The sequence below is a fragment of the Parasteatoda tepidariorum genome, chromosome 8 (assembly GCF_043381705.1).
Source record: "Parasteatoda tepidariorum isolate YZ-2023 chromosome 8, CAS_Ptep_4.0, whole genome shotgun sequence".
NCBI classification, from domain to species: domain Eukaryota; kingdom Metazoa; phylum Arthropoda; class Arachnida; order Araneae; family Theridiidae; genus Parasteatoda; species Parasteatoda tepidariorum.
In genome coordinates this window covers 63,955,729-63,979,163 of record NC_092211.1, presented here as the reverse complement: position 1 = coordinate 63,979,163, position 23,435 = coordinate 63,955,729, and the positions used below count along the sequence as shown (strand labels likewise).

General features: G+C 29.5%; 1 protein-coding gene across 6 annotated transcripts in view; it reads right to left on the bottom strand.

Annotated features, from left to right (window-relative positions):
• The window catches only part of LOC107448889 (ras-specific guanine nucleotide-releasing factor 2-like), a 331,467-nt gene that overhangs the window by 29,631 nt on the left and 278,401 nt on the right, over positions 1-23,435 (bottom strand). For all 6 annotated transcript variants that reach the window (XM_071184120.1, XM_043043791.2, XM_071184123.1 and 3 more), the window contains exons 14-22: positions 22,912-22,994; positions 13,353-13,428; positions 9,641-9,831; positions 9,074-9,279; positions 8,257-8,431; positions 6,931-7,149; positions 3,638-4,062; positions 1,866-2,052; positions 564-682 (exon numbers count right to left, since the gene is read on the bottom strand). In XM_071184120.1, the coding sequence (XP_071040221.1) occupies positions 564-682; positions 1,866-2,052; positions 3,638-4,062; positions 6,931-7,149; positions 8,257-8,431; positions 9,074-9,279; positions 9,641-9,831; positions 13,353-13,428; positions 22,912-22,994 (1,681 nt within the window). The remainder of the gene's footprint in view (positions 1-563; positions 683-1,865; positions 2,053-3,637; positions 4,063-6,930; positions 7,150-8,256; positions 8,432-9,073; positions 9,280-9,640; positions 9,832-13,352; positions 13,429-22,911; positions 22,995-23,435) is intronic.

Below are 23,435 nucleotides of genomic sequence, written 5' to 3'. Positions count from 1 at the left end.
ATACACCTGAGGTTGATTTATAATAACCTGAAGTGTAAAATGACACACCTTAGGTTGTTGAATAAATACTTCCACAAGTGTAAAAAAATATACTTCAGGCTGATAAGTAATAACCTAAGGTTGAAAATGAAGCACTTTAAAGTAGTAAATATCTACCTCCCCACAAATGAAAAATTAAACACCTCAAGTTGAAACATATATACCTCTGGAGGTATATTTAAAGTATATTTTAAATATACTTTCAGAGATATATATGTTTCAACTTGAGGTGTTTAATTAAACAACATCCTTAAAAAACATATATTTGATACATACAGTATATTTAAACATACAGTATATTTGAGGTTGATTTTGAGGTATTCCTTTGCACCCTTTTCAACCTTAAGGACGTATTTAAATAACAACCTCCTTTATACCTTTAAAATATACCTCGTTTATACCTCATTTATACCTCGATTTTTTCATAAGGGGTTAATCATAATAAACTTTCGTTTGTTTTTCATTTTTGTTTTGTTAAACGCAACAAGAAAAAAAAAGAAAAAAGGAATGAATTGTTATCATACCTGCGCTAGGTAATCTGCTGCCAGTTCTAGATTGTGGTTGTGATGTTAGTGGTTCAGGTGGATTACTTGAACCAGCCGTTGCCACCGCAAACGCTGCAGCCGCAGATGCTGTACTAGATCTGCAAATAATCATATCCAGTTAATACTTTTTTTGTTTATCTAAATATTGACGAAATATTTAGTTACTAGTACCTTTATGTTATGTGCCAATATGATGGTAAAAGGGATAAATAGTAGTATAAATAATAATGTTGAAGTTGTTGTCATCAGCCATTAAAGCAGAGTGGACACGTTTGCTTTTGTTTTCCAGTGTCGCCATCTATGGCCAAGAATTCAACCTTTGGCACACCCGTTTACAGGGCGGACCCATTCATACATCCATTCATTCATCCACAGATCCTAATTTTGATCTGAACCAGAGAAGGATTAATCTCCAATTCAGTACCCCGGAGATTGATTTATTATGGGATCATAGAGGATATTGTGACCCGACAGATTTAACATGCCCCAGTCACCATTTACTACACGGGGAATCTTTTGCTGACTAGAATCAAACTCCCGTCACTACAAACGTAGTCCAGTGCCCTGTTAAGCAGGCTATCCCAGCCAAATAATAATATATTGTAGGTACTAATATAATGACAAAATAAATTATTAGCACAAAAACAATGTCATGCACTGATATTAAGGGAAAACTAGATAATAATGTATTAATATTAATGTATGCTGACATACTGAGAAAGTTAATTATAAGTACATACACTATTAATTTTTACTGTATTAATTACAGCCTGAATTCCCAATATTTGCACGGGGTTAAAAAAAATAACGCATAGATCAGTACTAAACGCTCTTAAATCATGCAAAAAACTGAAAGTATATTTCAACACAATAAATAAAGCTAAAATAATTCCAGTATTATTTATTTATTTATTGTTTGTTGACCTTTCTCGTTGTTTTACTCTAATACATTGTGAAAAATCCATTTTTAGTATTTTATTTCATGAAAATAAAGTTCAACTGTTGCATCCTTTGGCATGTTAATGTTGCTCGTGGTCAACTCAAGATATCCAAAATTTGCTACAACCAAGGAACTTTCTGCGATGCTTATCACTTTCGTGACGCCAAAGGCAATCTTTTTCAACACTATCTAGACTAAAACTACACTGTACTGATGCTGTTTTAATAAGTGGTCCCAACTCAATTCGCAAAAGACCAATGGTTGGCGAGCTTATCATTAGAAACGTTAGACGTAGGTTATCTTAAATGTCAATCTTAAAGTGAAATTAAGTAGTGGTTTACCTTCTCGAAGATGCTCTAGCTGAAGTAACTACAACACCTGCTTTGCTACTGTGTTGAGGGGAATCTGGATATTGGAAGCTGCTTCGTGGCGTGGACAGAATAGTGGATTCCGTTTGGATACTGCTGCGTGGTGTGTTCGACATACTGGAACTTCCCTCTGTATCACTACTTCCTCTTTTACTTCCCGCTAGCAACGAAATTTTATAATATGAGTTTAGTTGTAAGATACTGGAATAGAAATCTTAGAGGAAAAAAAAACATTCAGCGACATTTTGAAAGCACCCATTTTCATAGCCTGCTGTTGGGATATTAAGTAAGAGCATAAAATTATTCTGTCATGAATCCCAACTTCTTAGAGTTTCAACATGTTCCTTTAACTGATTTTTTCTCACACTCGTTACTCTACTACGCAACATGTTCTTTCTCTTAGCTTTTCATTTTAAGGGGCAGAATAATATGAGAATTTTGGATAAAGTAGTGATATTCCAAACTTTATTCAAATTATACCAGATAGGTAATTTATAAACATCCGGAACTTTCACTTTATAACAACAAAAGGAGGAGAAATTATCATTGCTCACATGAAAATCGTATAACCAAAATATCTTTAAAAAAATTTTTCTCTTTAAAAGAATTTAAACAGCTCTTAATAGCTTCTCATAGCTTTTCCTTTTAAGGGGGAGAATAATGTAAGAATATGGGACAAGGTAGTGATAATCCAAACTTTATTCAAATTATACCAGATGGGTAATTTGTAAACATTCGGAACTTACACTTAATAACAACAAAATGCGTAGAAATTTATCGTTGCCCACTTGAAAAACGTATATAACCAAATTTCTTCAAAAAACAATACTCTTTAGAGCAATTTGAAAGAGTGACTTGTCTTAATCATCTGTAAATTATACAGTTATACAATTCGTTAAATTAAATATTCAGGATTCTAAATAACTGCAATCCCTGCAAACTTTCATACCTCCTAAATTCTTCATTTGAAAGGCTTGAGGCAAGATAGTGCCGAACCGCACTTTCTTTAAACTGTTATTAGAAAGATGATTTACAAACAACCGGAACTTCCATTAGATAACAGTAACATATGTAACATAGGCAATAACAACATGTTATTGCCTATTAAAAAAAACTTTTTTTAACAATTTGAAAGAGTTATTCATCATGTGATCCAAGCTCTACGCTTGCAAATTATGCCGCATTACAGCTTTTTTTTTTAAAAAGTAAACATTCAAGACTCTAAAAACCTACCCTGCTTCGGGAATTTTTATATCAACAATTTCTTAGTATTTTCTAGCTCGGTATTTTACATGTTTCCAGAATTTCCACTAGGTATTAGCGCAATAAACAAAAACATCTTGCAATTCACGGTGTTTTTATTATAAAACTTTTTCAAAAAACGTGCTCCGCAGAAAATGTGGCTTATCATTGTAATATCTCAAAACCATTATTTATAAAATCAAACTTGCAAGATCTTAAATACCTACCCACCCTGCGAATCAATATAATTTGCGCATTAAAATAAATTATGCCATAAAGCAGGATAACTTATGTAACATCCTGGCATGCTCACGAATCCAACTATTATATAGTTGCCTACATTTTAAGTTAGGATAAAATTGCTACGTCTATTGATTAGCTTAGAAACCAGTTAATATGCTAAATTTGTTCTCTTGTTATGGAAAAGTTTTCCTTGTTTATGGCACACTTAATTGATACAATATACAAGTCGTAAGAGTCGTATTTTTACTTATTTTCATTACCTCCTCTCACTTTCAAGTATGTCATGACATTTGGCACTGATTGACTTGGATGTATGAGCCCACTCTCGGCGGTTAAAGAGCCTGCTCTGGATGTAGGTAAAGGTCCTACTTGACCTAGTCCCGATGACGATGGAACTGGAGGTTTTTCTGCCGGTCCAGGTCCAGCCGCTATAGCAGCTGCGAATTGTGGCGACTGCTTGTATTGTTTTTGGAGGATAGCTGTTGCTTGCTGGTGAAGTTCTTGTTGTTGTTTTTCTGGAAGGACTCTGGAAGGAGGTGCTTCATTGAATGGAGGCGTGGGAGGCGTTGTGGGTGTTGCTGAGGAAGATGAAGGAGGGGTTGGAGGTGGTGTCTCATCAGGAACTGCAATGGGGGCCATTTGTCCTGAATGAGCAGGCATGGGCAATTGCTGTGGGGCTGATTTCCTGAAAAAAAGACATTGTATATTGTTGTGAGAAACACCAGAAAGTGAATCACTAAAACAAATACTACAGCAAAAGTAGGAGAGGCAATCAAACGACTTGAGTCAGTTATCGATGTATGAGTTCGAAATCTAGGTCTGAAACAATATAGTTTATTCCTATTTTCGCCTTTTGATCGCAATAGTTCAGTTATAGTTATTTTGTATAGTTTATTGATTTTGGTATATTATATTATGCTAGCATAGTTTCTCTCAATTGCTTCGATTTCTTTTGCTTTTCTTGGAGCAGTAATGGGTATGGTTGTTTGGGGGAAATTTACCACCAACCGCTGAAACTGCTCTCGCACTGACGGCATGGTGATGCCTCCCTGACGAAGCCGCCATGCATGTCATCACCTTCCCTTTAATTTCTTTTTAGAATTTTTTCTTTTTGATAGTTAGGTTGTTATTTCATGTCGTACTTTTTAGAAAGAGATATTTAATATGTTATTTTGTGTTAATGTTCTTCAGTATCTATCTGTCTGCTTAATAATTATTATACATATAATTATGGCATTAATTGCATATATTGCATGTAAATTATGCATAAAATTATGCATATTATTATTACATATAATTATTGTAAGTGCTGCATAATAATTATTATAGAACTATTTATAAAATGGAAAATCATAATCTTCATTAAGTAGAATTTATAAATATCACCAATTTTTTGTTTCATTTTGATGGAGGCAAGATAGCGAGCTGGACGCGAAATAAAGATAATCACAGAAAATTGTAGGTAAAACTTGAAAAATAAGCTTGGATATATAGACAAGAAAAATTTTTGAGGTTAACACTTATGTAATAATGATATCAAAAAACGAAGTGTCATTTCTGTCTATGGTTTATTAAATTTAAACATATAGTCGGTGTATTAAATTTTTAATTTAAAATATAATTATCCTAAAGAGATACAAATCAGAAAAATTAATTTGGCATGAAGAAAAATGGAATGCAACAATTAGTTCTATAAAATGTGAGGAGGTTTTGTTTGTATATAAAGTTTATAAACGGCGATATGCAAGTAACAAGGTTAGTTTTTTGTTTTGAAATAATTTCTGACAACTCGTCTCTACCATCAACATTGATTGTATTACTCTATTCTTTCATTTTTGTTTTTTGAACACATCTTCACAATCAGAAAGTGCCCTATCTGTAATACGTCAATTGCTTTTTCTTTTTTTTTCAACATTTTAAATTTCGTTTTTCTGTTTTTTCTGGTGTTGTAGCATAATATAATAAAAAAATCATATAAATTTTATTCGTGTTCTACAATAACAAAACAAACACAAAACTCAAAAGCTACAAAATCTGATAGTATAGCTTTTAATTTTGCATTCTGACCATTGTTTAACTATAATTGCACTTACTTAAAAATAGCATTTCTTTTATTAATTGCACTTACTTTTGCAGTGTTGTTATACTCATTATTAGTAAGCATTTTATTAACTAGTGTCGTTTAGTGAATGTGGTATAACATGCCACTGTTTAAAATTTTATTTAATATATTCTTTTTATTTTTGGAAAGCATAATATGAGTGTAGATATTTGAGTAACAGTTAAAAAAAAAGACTAAAATTAACATTACTTCAACAGGTGTAAGAATTATCAAAACAACTTTCTTAAAATCCATGGTTCATGTTAAATAATAAAGTTTTTCAATTTTGCAGCAAATTTATGTGGTGCGAAATAGAATTAAAGTAGAGAAAAAACTCTTTCTCGGACTTTATTACTCAATACCATGGTTCAGCGATTAATTCTAAAGTTTTGGAATGACAAATTACATCTAGCCTCAAAATGACACAAAAAAATGGTTTACGCTTGACACTGGTCGTAACTATCTCCAGAAAAACTTTCACCGTTTCAAGTCCTATCCTACGTCTTTATGTCATATGTCTTTATAATCTGAGACGGGTCATAGAAGATGACCACGTCATTCCTTGCCGAGTATTATTCAAACGTTCTCTGTGGACCGCTACTTCGGGGCCTTTTTGCTTCGTAGTCTATCCATACGCTACTTTTCTTGATCTCTATGTTTTTTTCTCTCTCTATGTTTGTTTTTTAAATGATTTCTTGTATTTATTGCTGTAATTGTTTTTCAGTCTTACCAATAGATATAAAAGAAATACTATGGTTCAGTGTAAATGAAAATACATCCATTTTATCACCGTGTTAAGATTCGTAGAATATTTTGCTAAATCAGTATTGCGGCTCAATGTTAAGGCAGTTTTTAGAAGACTCCGTCGTAATATGAAATAATGATTTTTGGGGAATTTTATAACTGCTTTGAGTTTGAAACTGTTACTAATGATTGTTAGGTCAAGTTTAGCTTATCTAAAGACAGCGCTGCCTATGCTTGTTTTGAAAATGACGCAAAACGCCAATATGGGGAAAAGCCACTGTTTTGTTAAAATAAAAAGCATTTTGTTTTCTAATTTTTTAATATTTAAAAACTAACTCCAATGCTGCATTACCTGGGCTCATAAAAATTTGCAACTGAGAATAAGACAGTGATTTAAATAATTTTCATCTAGGAGAAAAAATGTCGCCAAATTTGCCATTTTTAAAAAAAGTTTAATAACTTTTAAAATATTTAAGTAATTTGTTTATTCTAAAGCTCAGACAATTCTTCACGACAAGACTATATACATAGCTTAAAATCATCGAATTGCTTTATGTGTAAGGCACTTAAACTATGGCTTTCTTATTTTCCTTGGTGAAAGAGCTTTAAGAAACAGCGTTAAACAGATTTCTCTCAGAATGATCTAGCTTTATTTGATTTTAACATTAATTACGAAAAAAAAATTATAGAGACCACTGGGTGTTTTACCTGCTCGGACTAGGTTTCGGCGAATCTGAGCTGCCGAGACTGCCCACCAGGGTGACAGTACTAGCTGTGGTACTGAGATTGGTGGGTGTGCTGGGGTTGCTGGACTGTGACGTCAAGGTGTCGGCGGAGTGTGAGGGCGCCACTTTCTTCCCAGGTATGTTCAGCTTACTTGGATCATCTGGAAGTGAGCTGGTCATCTCTAGAGCTGCTTTCTCCGACCTATTTTTAAGAAATAAAATGACAGGTTTGAATATGGTGGTTGCAGAGAACGTCATGCGTGGGTCAGGCAATCGGGTGTGAGATGTCACTTGCAGGTATCCAATTAAATCTGATTCGAATATTAATTCAACGCGATAATATACCCAAGCCTTAAAGCTATAACGTTAACACGAAATGCACCACAACCACGTAGTTAGACAAAATCATGTGGTTAGTTGAGAGTACTTTTCTTTTCGAATCTTTTTCAGTAGATATTGTTAAAAAAGATGTAATTGTACAAAAAATAATTAGACTAGGTATTATTTACAAATTGAACTCAGTAAATAGGAAAAGCAATGTTTTCTTAATAAAATATATAATTTATTGTCAAATGAGCCAGCCTCGGTTACACTGAGCCAATCAAATCAAAAAAGTTCAACTGTTAACTGATTATTTTTAGAACTTTTCTTTGACTTGCTAAGAAGAAAAGGGGAAAACACTGTTGAAAAATGTAACAATGCACGTTAAATTACAATTGTTTTCTTTTGCATCACTTTGAGTTTTTAAGTAGTTGTTTAAAAAAGGACAAAAGTGTGCAAAGATAACTAAAATATGTATTTTTCGGAAGTCTATTTCGATGAACACGAAAATAAAGTTTGATTGACCAAATGCATAGTTCAATGAAACAAGAGCTGGAAACGGCTGTGCTCCATCTGATTCAAATAAATAAATTCAAGATGATGTGTACTGAAGATAGTAAAATGAAAAGAAATTATGTCTTACCCTCTCCCCAGGAAAAAAAAAAGAAAAACACAGTAGTATTTAAATAGGGGAAAGTTTACTAGGACATATTCGAGCAGAACACTTATCTAAAGATAAATTGATCTTAGGAAGATATTGCAAAGGATAACAACCGTTCTATATGAAGGATTACTGATTTCATATAAATGTAAAAACTAATCAACCCTTTTCATATAAAAATTTTTTTCTTATTTTTTATAATAATAATCAAATACTTCGAAGTAGAAAAAAGCAAAAAATAATACTCCTTTTTTTTATGTAAAATACTTATTCTTATTGTTCTATGGTGAGGTACTCATAGTGGGGTAAAAGCAAAAACTAATGTACCTTTTTGGCTCCGGAGAAGGTTGTGTGATTGGTATGAGTGGTTCTTCAGCCGCTGGGGCTGGTTCTGGTGTTGGTGGTGGAGGAACTGGAACTGTCATCGGTTCAGGACTGGGGGATTTCGGGAGATGTTCCCTCATCCTCTTCATCGCCTGCTCCCGTAATTGTTCCTCTTCGACTGAAATATTAAGGAAAAACAAAGATTATTTATTTTCAAATAAAATATTACGAAGCCATATAATTTTATATTTTACAATTTTTGGAGCCAATGTGAAAAATATGAATTGAATCAAACTTGGGCAAATTTTTTTACATTTTAGTAGTACCTGTTAGAAATACGTTAAACCAGTACAAAGTAAAAAAAAAACGAATATATCAGTACAAGCTTATAGCATTTGCACACTATAAATATAAAATTATCTTTTTTTTAGATAAGTATGTAAAAGTGAGCTTTACTGTTTAAAAATAAAACCGTAAAACAGTAATGTATGATAATTAATCATTTAAACTAGTTTTGCTGCCTCCTATTTGATTCGAAATCATTATTTTCAAATTGACAATGATTAAAAGCGATTAAAAATAATCCATTAAGGAAAAGAGTGTGTTAAACTGCATGTTTGTTTGATTTCATGCTTTACTTCAAACTACAGAAATGGAGAAAAATATTTAAATAAAACATTTATAGTGGAATATCACAATCTTAAATACAATATGAAATATACTTTCTGATCCCCAATCGAGTAAGAAATCATAAAATGACAAAAAAATTTTTAATATTATTTAGTTACAGATGGATAAATATTCCGTGGTTTTTGCTTACATTTCCTGTGGCTCAGTCTCCAATGTTGCTGACTTCTCGCGGCAAGAATCTGCTGTGCCTGTTGCATCTGTGCTAAAGAATCTATATGATCTCTGGCCTCACTCTCAGACATTACGCTGGTAGTACTGATGCGCCGTGAGTAGTCGTAGTCCAATACCACAGTACCCAGATCACCTGGCAGACCTGGAGGACCTTCTTCCAAAGAGCTGAAAAAAGTATCAAAACCAATTAGATTTTGAAAGACTGTACAAACTAATAAATTATTTCAAACTTTTTTAGTTTAGTTTGATACCCATTCGGGTATTAAATGAAAAATACAATGCGTTATGAATTTTCTTATAAATCGTTTTGTAGTTTTCTAAAATTATGCGGATTGTTAACGTAAGAAACGTAAAAAAGAAAAAAAAAACTAACAAAAACTGCTTAATTTTTTTTAATTCATTCATTGTTATTCACTGAGCATTCATTATTAAATGCTCTAAACGGTAACGAAACACATATTATTGAATACTGAATGCCCTAAGAATCAAATGAATTTAATAAAATAATGGAATTGTGTATAGTTACCCCGTCGAATCCTGAAGTGAAGCACTGATTTGTCCTTCTGGTGCATAATGCACTTTCTTTAGAGCTTCGAGGACGGTGACTCCATCTGTGAACACTCTATACGTTAACAGGAATGTGTTCAGGAAATCAATGCTCAAGAAGCGGAGGTCCGTTAGCCGCTCGAATAGCCTCTCAGGGCTAGCGTATCGGATCTGTAACGGGAAACACAGCTTTAATTGCACGAGTAATGTACGCATATTATTTAAATCAGTTCTGCGTCTACCTCAGTCCTGCGTCCACCTGCATCCCAGACAACCCAAATGTTTTGGCGGGGACACTTTGATGGCGAGGAATATAATAGCTAACCGCACCTTAAGTAAACATCGCAGCGATAACAGTTGAGAGATGTCAGCAACATCGTTTATCATAAAGCTCAACAAGGTTTATAAATTATTGTCAAATAGACATTGAAAGCTTGGAAAAATTTTAAACTATGCTACGCTAGTCTACGAGCTATGAGGTTTGCAATAAGTTTATATAAACAACCCTTTTATATCGAGCTTGAATCTGCCTTAAAAAAACAAGGCTAGAAAATCTTTCTGAAATCAAGGATATATAATAATTTGCCAATCAAAATTTGAAAGAGTTCTTAAACTAAAGAAAAATTCAGTTTCTGCATGTTTATTTTAGATTTTATCAGTGAAATAAGGTTTATTGGCACAGGCTTTTATATATTTAAACATTTTAAAAGTGAAGGTTGTCCTAATCATTAAGTTTTCAATACAAATAAGATGTTGCATTTGAGCTAGAAGGAAAAAAAGGTTTGAGTAAAAGTGAAAAAAAAAAAAGCTTTTTTTCTTGCAAAAGCTTTTTTGCATGTCAATATTCAGTTTTCTAAGTTCATCTATCTACTAAGTTCAAAAAATAATTAATTATTCATTAATTTCTGTCAGATTGTCAGCTATCTGGGATGCTTTTAAAAACGAAATACAAATTCAAAAGGAATAGAACTTTTTTATTTTCCTGATTCAAACACTATAATGATCTTTCGAATCAGACGAGGAAGATAGTCGAAGTTTTACTGACGAATCAAGCTGATTTTTTTTATGGAGTTAAAGGTTTTGGTTATGAAATAATCTATGCAAAACTGTTGTCTGATTCGCTTTGGTTGCAGAGACATTAATGCTTAAAAATGTAAATTTGAAAAAAAGTAATTGCAAAGAAACTTAGAAATATCTCCAAATGTACAACACTGAATACAGATGGAAATATAATGTTTAAGATACTTGAAAAAAAACTAATCAACTTGTAAAAAAACTTTTAACTCAAACAATTTCTCGTTCGATTTTAATTTTATTTATACATTAAAATTATTAAAAAAAGTCTTGCAAAATTTAGAATTATTCAGGAATTTTTCACTTTCTAATCTTATTTTATGATAAATTGGTTTAAGGGGAGACCCCATCTTAAGATGGTAAAATACTAGCGTTTTTCTTGAAATTTTTTTAAGTAATAGAGACAATGCAAAAACTCCTTTTTGTATGCTATTTGGCTACAACTTAAGTCTTTTTTAAAAAAATTTTCTCTTACAAAATAATAAAAAATAAGTTGGTGGCAGCTCCGTGTGTGGCTGGTCACCAAAAAGTAGCACCTCACTGGCCTCATGGATTCAGAAGTCCTCAAGCATAGGAAAATATTTTGCTTAGATTTTCTGAGACGTAAAGGCATTATCTAAAAATTAGTTTAGCAGTTTTTTGACATTCGCAAAATTACCAAAATGGCGGCAACTTAAGAAAAAGTTAAGTTTTTCATTAAAACAATATTCATTAAAATACTAATATAAAATCAAAATAAAAATATATCAAAATTATTCTATGCTACTTTCTAAAGAATATATTTTTACGTAATTCAAAATAAAGAACAGCTTATTTCGTTGTATAGATCATGAGAAAAACGTTAGGCCAGGTCAAAAAACAGCGTTTTGAGAAAAACGCGTTTAAAGTTTTGACTTATGATAGGGGAAAACGTTTAATTTCATATATATAATGGTCGATAAATGAATTGCCTACAATAAATTTCTATATACAGTCAACAGAATGGATGAGACACAAAAAGAATGTCACCCCTCCTAATTCGGCCGAGCGGGCCTTTCTACCTGCTTAGCGACGACTCTCTATTTTCCTGTATAACTTCCAAACGGAGTTAGGTACCGAGAAATCGTTTTAGACAGACATTAGGAAGGGTACAAAGATTCGAAAAATGCAATAAAATGTTTTTCGAATTTTTGAAATATTCTGGGTGGGGTCCCCCCTTAAATGTATCCTTTTTAAAACGCGAATATGAAAGTTTCCAAAGGCTGTTTTTTTAAGGCTCCGTCGTAATACGAAATGTTGCCTTCTTAACTAATAATATGCTATTTTTATAACTGCTGTGAGTTAGCAACTGTTACTCATAACTGTTAGGTCAAGTTTAACTTATCTAAAGCCAGCGTTGTCTACACTTAATATGAAAATGGCGGGAAACGTTAATATGGGGAAAAGGCTTAGTTTTGTGAAAATGAAAAGCTTTTGTATTCTAATTTTTTAATATTTAAAAACTTACTAAAATGCTGCATAATCTGGGCTCATAAGAATTTGAAAAAACTGAGAATAAGACAGTGATTTTGATACTCTTAATCTAGGTGAAAAAATATCACCAAATTGGCGATTTTAAAATTTTTTTAATAATTTTTAAAATATTTAAGTCATTTGTCTCTTCTGAAGCTCAGATAATTTTTCTCGGCAAGATTATATATGTAGTTAAAAGTCGTCATATTGCTTCAAGTGTAAGGCACTTAAACTATATATTTTTTATTATTTTCTTTGGCGACAGAGCCTCGAAAAACAGTGTTAAAGTTAACGCCTTCGTCTGCCGAAAAACTCCCTGACTGACGAATAAATCTGCGGCATAAATTAAGCTTAGAGACGTTTTCATTGTAAGAATTGCAGTTTTTGATAACTTAATAATAGCTCCTAAATGAGCAGAATAAGATTTATACATAGTTTTAGAACTTAAAAATCTATCTGCAAAAACTGCTGCCAATTTTTTTAAAGAAATTTCGGATTGCTTGTTAATGACATATTTGTTTAATCTTGTTAAATTGTTTACAAATATAGAAGAATATTGCAATTTATCTATAACAAAATCTGTTAGCTTCGCTTAGAGGAAAAACAAATTTTAAGTTATTTAGAATTAATCAATTTTCGAAGTAAATTAAATATAAACAAACTAATCATAGAGTAGAATTGAAATACTAACGTTTACAGTGCATTAACTTATATTTTAAAATATTAAGAAACACTATGTCGAAAACAAATTTTAAATCATATTAGTATTGAAGTATACAGGAGATATTAGTTTTGAAGCATGCAGACAGAATTATCTGGTAGTAATTTAGCTCACAGGAGTATACAGAAAAAAATATGTAGTTCAATATGCAAAAACACTCAAGAATAATAATTATACAACAATTTAGTTTAGCACAGCCTTAAATGTGCAGTGTAACATTGAAGTTATCATCATTGACATAACAGCCCACGCTGGGCCTTGGCCTTCTTTATAACATTTCTTCATGGAGGTTGTAACCATAATGATAAGTATACAGAACTCACTAGATCTTCTATCAAATCATTATACCTGAAGATCTCAAGAATTTTAGGAGTAATTATTTAAGTAATAGAAAACGTTTTTTAACCTGTGGTAATTTACAGGAATTCAAAGTTCGACTAAAACGAATGTCTACATCATCCTTGAACAATCTTGGATCATTCCTAAATAAAAACAAAAGAAATGCATTAAGCCCTTAAATTGTTTAAAGACTATATCGCTGGTTCAAAGTTAAAACGACATTTCTGCTTTCACTTCTCAAGTTATTTGAATGAGAAGTGAGTGCAGAAGTGTCGTTTTAACTTTGAACTAGCGATATATTGTCAAAATATCAATTGAAAATACATTATTAAGTATGTATATACACAAGGGTTGGACTAAATTATAGAAACTCTTCTGTACTAATACATTTTTTCATATTACTCCAGAAAAAATAAGTGAATCATTTAAGAATTTCAGAAGTTTTTAGGTCATGCGATTTCCCATACACATCAGTGAAGTTAAAAGCTTTTAGAGGTTTAATTGACCGACAATAAATTATAAACTCAAAATATTATTTTCGAACACCCTATACCAAAACATCTAGCTATAGATTTGAAACTTGTGACAGTTTGTTTGATTATTAAATGCAATAATTACGCGAAATTTCGTAAACATAGCTTAAATATTTATGGAAATGTGGACATTTTTATAAAAAAATAATTTTTTTGTCTTATGTTTTTTTTGCTATAATTTTAAAAATATTTAATAAAATTGAACAAAACTTTTGGAGCAATTTAAAGTTAATTGCAAAATTATTGTTGTAAAATTTGAGAAAATTTCGTTTAAAGCTGTGCAAGGTATGAGTTATTAAAGGGGCTCTTTTATACAGCGCATGCGCAGGAAAAAATTTAATATTTTTTTCTTGAATTTGTAGTGAATCGTGTTTGCAACTAATAAAGGAAGTCCGATTTGAATACTTTAAAAATTTAAGAAGTTTCAAGCAATTTTCTATATAGTTTTCGTACTTTTTAAAAAAAGAACTCAAAATGATAAGGACTTTTCCACAAATTTCATTTTGTATTATTAAAATGAATTCCAAAAATGACACTGTCATTGTTGGAAATCATCCTCCATGACAGTATCTTTTCTCTCGCCCGTTTTCTTTCCGTATTAAATCACTTTTCGGTGTATGAACCTTTATTGTAAGGTATCATCATTTGTTATTAAATTCTGTCTTCTTCTTCTTAGGCACTACGGCTGGTTATGGGCTCAGGCATTCATAATGTTACATAAAAAATACCAAGATTAAAAAGAAATTTTTTTTATGAAAATGTCCATTTTTTCATAAATATTTAAGCTAAGCTTATGGAATTTTGTGTAATTATTGCATGTAACAACCAAAATAACTGTCATAAGTTACAAATTATTTTTTCGCGTAGGGTGTCTACAAACATTATTTTCCATTTTTAATTTATTACCGATCTCTTAAAATTCTAAAAGCTTTATTCATTAAAATGTATGAGAAATTGCATGAACTGAAAACTTCTGCAGTTATAAAATGATTATCTTATTATTTATAGAGAAATATGAAAAAAAGTATTAGTTTAGAAGTGTTTCCATTATTTTGCCCACCCCCTGTACATATATTAAAAACAGTAATGTTATTGGCATTAATTGTTTTTGTAATACAAAATAACAGTTTGTGTTTGTTCTAATTATTGTTCCACTTATTTTATATTAATTTTATAAGAAAACAGTTTTATAAAGTAGTGTTAACAGAATTGAGTATTATTTTTATTATATAATTAGCGTTTTGATTTTTTTATCGAAATAATTTAATATGGATGCATTTTTTTTTAGTTTTGAAAGTGCAATATACATCTTATGTACAGTAGCAATTTATCGGTGGAAAAAATTCGTTAAGAAAAGTATGCTGTTATAAATTCTATGAAATAGAAGCAAATTTTTGATTCTGCTTTTTTTATAACAAAAGGTGTCTAATTGGAAAAAAAAATTTCCCATAAAACACAAATTATTACAGTTTAATACTCTGTAACCCGAAATGCTATAAAAATATCGTACAGATTAATAATTTGTTTCAAAAATTCGGTTAGTAATAAAAACGTTTGTTGTAATACTTGAATATTACTTCAGAGTTTTTGTTTTAAACTTCCTTGAAAGTTTTTTCAGCAAATAGCAACAAATTTGCTCTAAAATTTTAACATTTTCGTTCAAAATAATAACATTACATACAATAATAACATTACATTGAAAATTCCTGCAGTTATTAGGTTTTAACTATATCACTGATTTTATACATCTGTACACTTTTCGAGTTACAAACTATTTTACAATAATAACTTATTTAGAAATAGTTGCAGCAATAGTTGTATCAAATCAAATTTTTAAATGTTAAGTATATGAAAAAAAATGTATCAATTAAATACAATAGTATTAAGTTTTTCCACAAGGATCAAATACCTTGAAACAAAATAGCTGGTAGAACATGGTGTAAAATGTAATAATCCATTTGTAGGGAAAATTAACATATAAAATTAATAAATGGACAGAATTAAATATTTTCAGCCAGTTTGTATCAAATTAAACATAATGCACATATAGAATACTGTAATTGATGAAATGAATTAAAAGTAATAACGTTAACTTGTAATTAAATTAACATCCGATATTAAAAGAATCACAGACAATAGAGCAGTTGTACGTAAATTTCAGAAGAGATTAATTTTGCTTAGAAAAAGTCTCGCAGTATATATTTATAATACAATAAAAACACATTTTTTTTCACAATGTATTTAACATATTTGACATATATTTCATTAAAAATATATTTTTTTTACTAAATCATTTATTTTTATTGTCTGTAGTAACTTTAGAATTTGACAATTCAATATTTGACAGAAATAAAACAAGAACATTTTATTGCGTGTTTTATTCTTAAATTAAACTAAATATTGACCTTAGTTTAGTTTTAAATTTAAAAAAAGAAAAACAAGAGTCAACAAACTCATCACAAGTTCAAAGGGGAAATTTTTACGCACGATAAATTCGAACAAAAAAAGCCGGAGTGGCTGCAAGCTCCGAGATGTGCAGGATCTCCATACACACGTGGACCTAGACCATGCGCAGAAAGGGCCTTTTTCCCAGACGCAAACGATCGAACGATGCTTTTCATCGTTGCTCTTACGACAGTCCCTCTAGTCCACTCTACTACGTTAGTAAAACAGATAATGTAACATCCGTTGCAATACCGGCCATTTTATAAGGCGATTCATGGTGACATATGGCACATTATGAGTGTCGAAAAATAAAATCTTAATTAATCATGCTTTTTGGTCGCATCTAAGATTGATTTTATACTATAACAACAAATGTATGGCTTTAATTTTATGACTCATTTCGTTGACCACTGAGTCATTTCTCAAAATTTCTTTATCTATTGTATCTATGTAAGATAAAAAAAAAGTTATGCCTTCTATGCCAAAAGTAGATTATGTATTTAAAGAAATATTCGATATTCTTAAAGGTAATTCGCTTAAATGTACGTTATATTGTTACTGAAAAAGAAATAATCTGCAAATTTCATTTACAGTTCGTGTCCATTTTAAATAAGTGGTAAAACTCACAAGCCACCATTTTTTTAAGTTGACGTTCAATACAAAATTTGAAACCGAAAAAATTGCTTCAATAATTACTTTTTTTTAAACTACGCATAATAAACGCGAATACGATTAAAGTTATCTAAATATTTAAACATAAATGCAAATTTAATAAGAGCAATTTCAATTGTATGATTATAAAAAATTCTAAAGAATTTTAAGCTAAAAGAAAGACGCCGACTCTTTAATTCTATACAGTTTTATCTATTAGTTAAAAACGAAGTAATAGACAAAAGTACTACTTTTAAACTATTAACCTACCTAATAAAAGAATGTAATACAGAATGATATGATATCATTTACATGTGGGCGTTATCATCAAGGATAAAAATAGCCAGCTAAATTAATTGAAAATGTTAATAGGCTATGCTTTATATCTGGCATCATTTTGTGTTAGTTATAATGAATCAGGTATGTTAAACACGGTATAGATTGACACATAGGAAAATCAAATTATATAAAATTTATGTGTGATATAGTAAAGAAATGTTGAAAAATATGCAAAACAAGCACACAATTTTAATAATTATTCTGATTCAAAATATGCTAAGTGTGATGGCAAAAAATAAAAAATTAGGTGTACGCTTTGCACACTTTTACTTTTTCATCTGTCTTTATAAGCAAAGCACATTTCATTTTCATTTCACAATGATAACTCAAAACTTCTTTATAAACTCATAAAATATTATGTGCAATAACTTTTAATGCACCAAAATACATTTTTTGAACAAACTATAAAGAAAAATCATCAAGCAGATTTTTACATAAAATAAAAAAAATTTATTTCCTTTAAATCATTTGAATTTTGTTGTTAAGTATTAGAAGTAACACTATCAGATTAGAGTCTATTCCTTTTAGGGTGAAATTCATTCCCCATCAAAACAAAATTTCTGACAATTTTAAGAAACTCTTTACCTATAGGGTAAAGTGACCAGATTTATCAGCACCCTTAAAAAATTATGCTAACTGAGGACACCTACATATTAATTTACGTGTGAAACAAAGTTTGTTTTAATTGAAAACTACTAATCAGATGCAAAGCCATCTTTAACAAATTTGATTTCATTCTTAAGGAGTTTTGAAATATCATATAATATTTTGCATGTGAACACTTGCAAAATGAATAAGTACACGAATAGTAAAGTTTGTTTATTTTTTTACTGAAACTATTTTGAAACTATTTTTCATCTGTTAGTTTCAGCATGGAATTTTTTGTCTTTCGTTGTTACTTTCGCTTTTCCATTGTGCGCTCTGTAAGTCAAAATTATCTTGTTTAAAAAACAAACAAGATAATTTCTAATTTTTTCGATATTTTACTGCATATATATAAAAAATTATAAGATTTCAAAAAAATGCGATTTCATTTTATTAAAAAATTTGAGGACATTTTCTGTAATCAGGCAGTTTGAAAGTTTTTGCGAGTAATTAATGGAATTTGAGGATTGTGCTCAAGATTTGAGAACGTTTCGCTAACTTACCATAGGGTGATATATCTTGGTCTTTCTATTTAGCCTTATGTGTCGAAAGTGTTCTGTCCTTGCTTCTTCTATTTTTAGATGTTTTTTTTTCTAAATTGGTTTCTTTAAATGGAATTGTTCCTAAATGTTCTCAAAATATATGTCAAAAAATAGACTAAGCACTCATTAATCGAGCTTTTAATTTGTATTTTACAACAAATTGCTTTAAAAAACTTTCTAGATCGATTTTGTTACATGCATTGCAATGTAAATGTTATTTGAAGATTAATATTTTGTCTAAAGCATTATCTATCCCATAACTTAACTATTTATCATTTTTAGAAGGAAAACAGAATTCTAAAATAATAATTTAAAATTCTCCTTTATCCTTAGAAAAAGAAGAATGAAATTACAAGTTGTTTCGATATAGTTGAAAATGTTTTCTTCCCCAATTTCTTAGAAGTACCTAAGAAAACTAAAGTTTTGAAATTAAAGACGCATTCTAATATAATTTCTTTTTAAATAAGTAATTTTTAAAAATATTTAGTTTAAATAGATGTGGGGCAAACAGAGGAGGAAATATATAAATTTTTTCTCAAATTATTAATTTTAATATCATTAATTAGTGCAGGACCAGATATAAAGAAAGTTCTTTTAGAAATAAATAAGAATAGTGTTTTTTATTACTCGATTTCATTGAAAATAATAATTTTGACACTTTAATACATGATAAATTCGATTAAAAAAATTTAGGTGATCTTCTCATATAAGTTATTACTTGATTACATTGGAAGCAAACATTTTAACTCTTCAATACATGATAATTTACATTAAACAATTTATGTAAACTATTTATTTACCTTTTTCTAGACTTCATTGGAAACAATTATTCTGACTCTTCAGAAATTTAGGGGAGATCTTTAGTTACTTATTATTCGAAATAATTGGAAACATGCATTTTGACTCTCTATTATTTGATAAATTTTGTTAAAAGTTTAGATGAGATTTTTATTTACTTATTACCCATCTTCATTGGAAACAATCACTTCAATTTTTTATTACGTGATGAATTGTAGTAAAAGTATTTCGGTGAGAATTTTATTTGCTGACTACTCAATTTACAATTGAAACAAACATTTTGATTCTTCATTACATGATAAATTGTATTAAAAATGTTTGGATGAGCATTTTATTTGCTTATTAATCGATTTCATTGAAAACAAAAATTTTGACTCTTTACTTCGTTATAAATTGTATTTAAAAATTTAGATGAGCTTTTTATTTATTCATTACTCGATTACATTTGAAACAAGCATTTTGACTCCTCATTACGTGATAAATTGTATTAAAAATTTAGATGAGCTTTTTATTTATTCATTACTCGATTACATTTGGAACAAGCATTTTGACTCCTCATTACATGATAAATTGTATTAAAAATTTAGATGAGCATTTTATTTGTTTATTACTCGATTACATTTTAAACAAGCAATTTGACTCTTCATTACATGATAAATTGTATTAAAAAATTTAGATGAGCTTTTAATTTATTCATTACTCGATTACATTTGAAACAAGTAATTCGACTCCTCATTAGATGTAAATTGTAATGAAAATTTAGATGAGCATTAGCTGGTTTGAATTTTAACTCTTTTTAAGAGATGTCCAAGATATCGTCAAAATCAATATTTAATCAAAATCGTTTTATGTTATTTAATATCAATGTTTATTATTAATATTATTATTTGCTATTTGTTATTACGATGTATTATTTGATATCAATGGAAGCCCCTTAATAGTTATTTGGCGAGCAAATTAAATTTATTTTAATTAAGTATTATCATTTAAAGAAAATTGTGAGTTCAATTTAAAAAAAAAACGTCTATGGAAAACTTAAATGACTGGATAAACTATAAAATTTATTAAGGAATCACCATATGGGGTGGGGATTATTACAATAATATTAGCTGTTTAATCACAATACAAAACATATTTATTAAAATGTTTTCAAACAGCAATGCAATCATCTTCAATCTCAGTTCAAAATTATCTCAGTATAAATATTTATTGCTTCATGGTATTTGCTCGTAAAATACTAATTAATTAAGCAAAAATTCTGTTCTTCGTTAAACAAGAGTATTATATTACAGTCTTAGAGCAACCGATAGTATTTCCTTATAAGGAAATTTCGCACGAAAACTTTTCATTTTAGGCCCTAAACGATACAATATATTACCTCCACTAATAAAATCAGAATCCTCTATTTTAAATTACGAGAAATTATTAAAAGCATTTAGTTTTACAATTGGTGGCATAAAATTTTTTATTTGTTCTAATTTATTTGCTTTTATTTGTCCTAATATCCTAATTTTTTTGAAGAGCAGCTTATATCCACTACATTTTTTACTATATAATATTTTCATAATTTAAATGTTTTCCTTGTGCTCAATTTTTTGGGATAAATCTTTTTAGCTGCCTGTAGGGGGATACTCATTGTTAGTACAAATCTAGATTTTTTTTGTTTTTACTTACTTCATGGGTTTATTAATGTGTTTTTTTTATTTAATTTGATTCTACGAAATAATTAATTTTTGCAAGTATTTTTTGGATGTTATATATAAAAAAATTATTATAATTATTATCACGTTGATATTCAGATAAAAATACTTAGAATATTTTAATGAAGTGTGAAAAATATTTGTTGATCAACTTTCAGTTGGTTATCGAAATATTTTTCCTTTTAGAATTTACGTTTATGTATAAAAAACGTAGCTATTATTTAAAAAAAAATGATAGAAACATATTTGTTTGCTTCAGATGAATTTAAAAATACAGCAAGCAGATTATTTTTAGTTATGAGGGCAAAAATTTCATTAAATTCCTCTTGAAACATCTTAATATTCTTTTGAAGAGGGCATTAAAAATCATCTACAAAAATTTTCTTTTTCGCATAAGGATCTCGCGTTAAAAGTATTTATGTCCAAAAATTTACCAGAGTGAATAAGGTAAATTGCATGTACTTTTTTTTTAAAGAAATGCAGCAGCCTTAGAATATCAGACGAGCATTGTTTAAATTATAAAATTTCAAAAATCAAAATTTTGTGTTAGTATTTAGGTTCGAAAACTTAGTAGTCAACTTAAATTCCAGGTGAATTTTAATAATAATATAGCAATTTAAATTACATCTATGTTTTGAATTAATTAGCCTGAACTAATTAAAATTTGCAAAAGGTATTTACGTGGAACATTTATCGTATTGGATAGTTGGAATTCCATTTACCTTTCCTTAAGAAATATCGAAACTTAAATAAGGTGATGGGTACTCTTTGAATAATTCAAATTGAATTGTTGAATACCGCGATGAAGATATTTATGTACGAAAAGCTATCTGTTTCAATAAGTTAAATCCCTTACCTTTCTTATGTAATATATAAACGTAATATATCAACTTAAATTTGGTATAATGATTTCTTTTAATTATTTAAATAAATTTATTGACTTTTGCGTTATAAAATATTTACTTATGGAAACTAGTAGAATTGGACAATTAAAATTCCAGGTGCAACTTTAAGTATCGTATCAAGCATTCTCTGAATTAATTACATTGAATTATTTGAATTTTGTGCTAGAACAAGCACAGAAACTAGTTAAATTCAAGGTACCATTTTTTAAGTAACATAGCAACTTAAGGTAGGTACAACTATTTTTTGAATTATTTAATTCGAGAATAAACTTAAAAGTTGTTTACACTAGGTAAATTCAAACAAAATTATAAAATAAGTATGAAAATCGTTATTTACGATAAATAAACAAAGAACATTATCATTAAATTAAACAAAGTGAATTTTTTCAGAACGAAAAGGCTCCAAGAGAGTAACTGTTAAAGAATGGATCAGGATTAAGATGTATCTTTGAGAAAATCTGAAAAATATTCGAAATTTTTAAAAGTAATTATATAAGTAAACACTATGTACACTGTAAAAAATTTCGGAACAAATTGCGGTATAAGATATTGGCACTTTAGGCACATCATCAGTAAAATCCATTTTACAATAAAATTAATTTTCATCGTAAAATATTATACCACAAATTTTGCAGTAAAATATATTTAATTAGAAGGATTTAAGGGTTACCCGGATTCAAATACCAGCGAAAAAAATTTTGCACCCGGTTCTCACTGACCACAGTGCTGACGTAAAATATCCTCAGTGGAAGACGGGTCATGGGTTTCAGTCCCCCTGCCATCAGACTGACCATGGAAAGTTTTCGTGGTTTTCTTCTCCGTGTAACGCAAATGCGGGTTTGTTCCTTCAAAAAGTCCTCCACGTAGGCAAATTTCTCCCAATACTTGATTCAGGAGTTCCCTTGTCTTATGGATTGGTAGTACCGGTATCTTTTGTTTTCCGTATTTTTGATTCGGAGTATTTTGAGTATATAAAATGCATCAATATCATAACTTAATCAGTTGTTAATTTGAGAATAATTATTTTTATTGCACTATAAAGAAACAGAAAATTGAAATAGTTCTCACCGAATGGAGTGAGGCATGGTCACAGATGATGAGTCACTCATTGTTCCATGGAAAAGGTCATTAAAATGGACATTGTCAATACACTAGATAAACACAACATTTAATTAAATAACTTTTCAGCATAGTGGTGAGATATATATATATATATATATATAAATTGTATTAAAAATNAACACCAAAATACTGTAGAAAAAACCCCATATTTACACTTGAATTTAAGTGAATAGGGTCTACAAAAAGAAACCAAAGACATTTAAGCACTTCAAAAATTCATATACAATTACCATATTCTATAGTAATGATATTTCTGTTGAAAAAAATCACAATTCTGGATGATAAAGCCAAGCTATATGGTTGCGTAATTATTCGTTTATAATTCTTCCGTTCGTAAAGATTTATCAGAAATTTTGGTTTTCAAAATTCCAATTTTTTTTATCACACATTTAGCGAAAAATAAAAAGCTAAAGAGTAACTTTAATTGAATAAATGGCTTTTACGCCATTCTTTAAGTTATCGGGACGAAA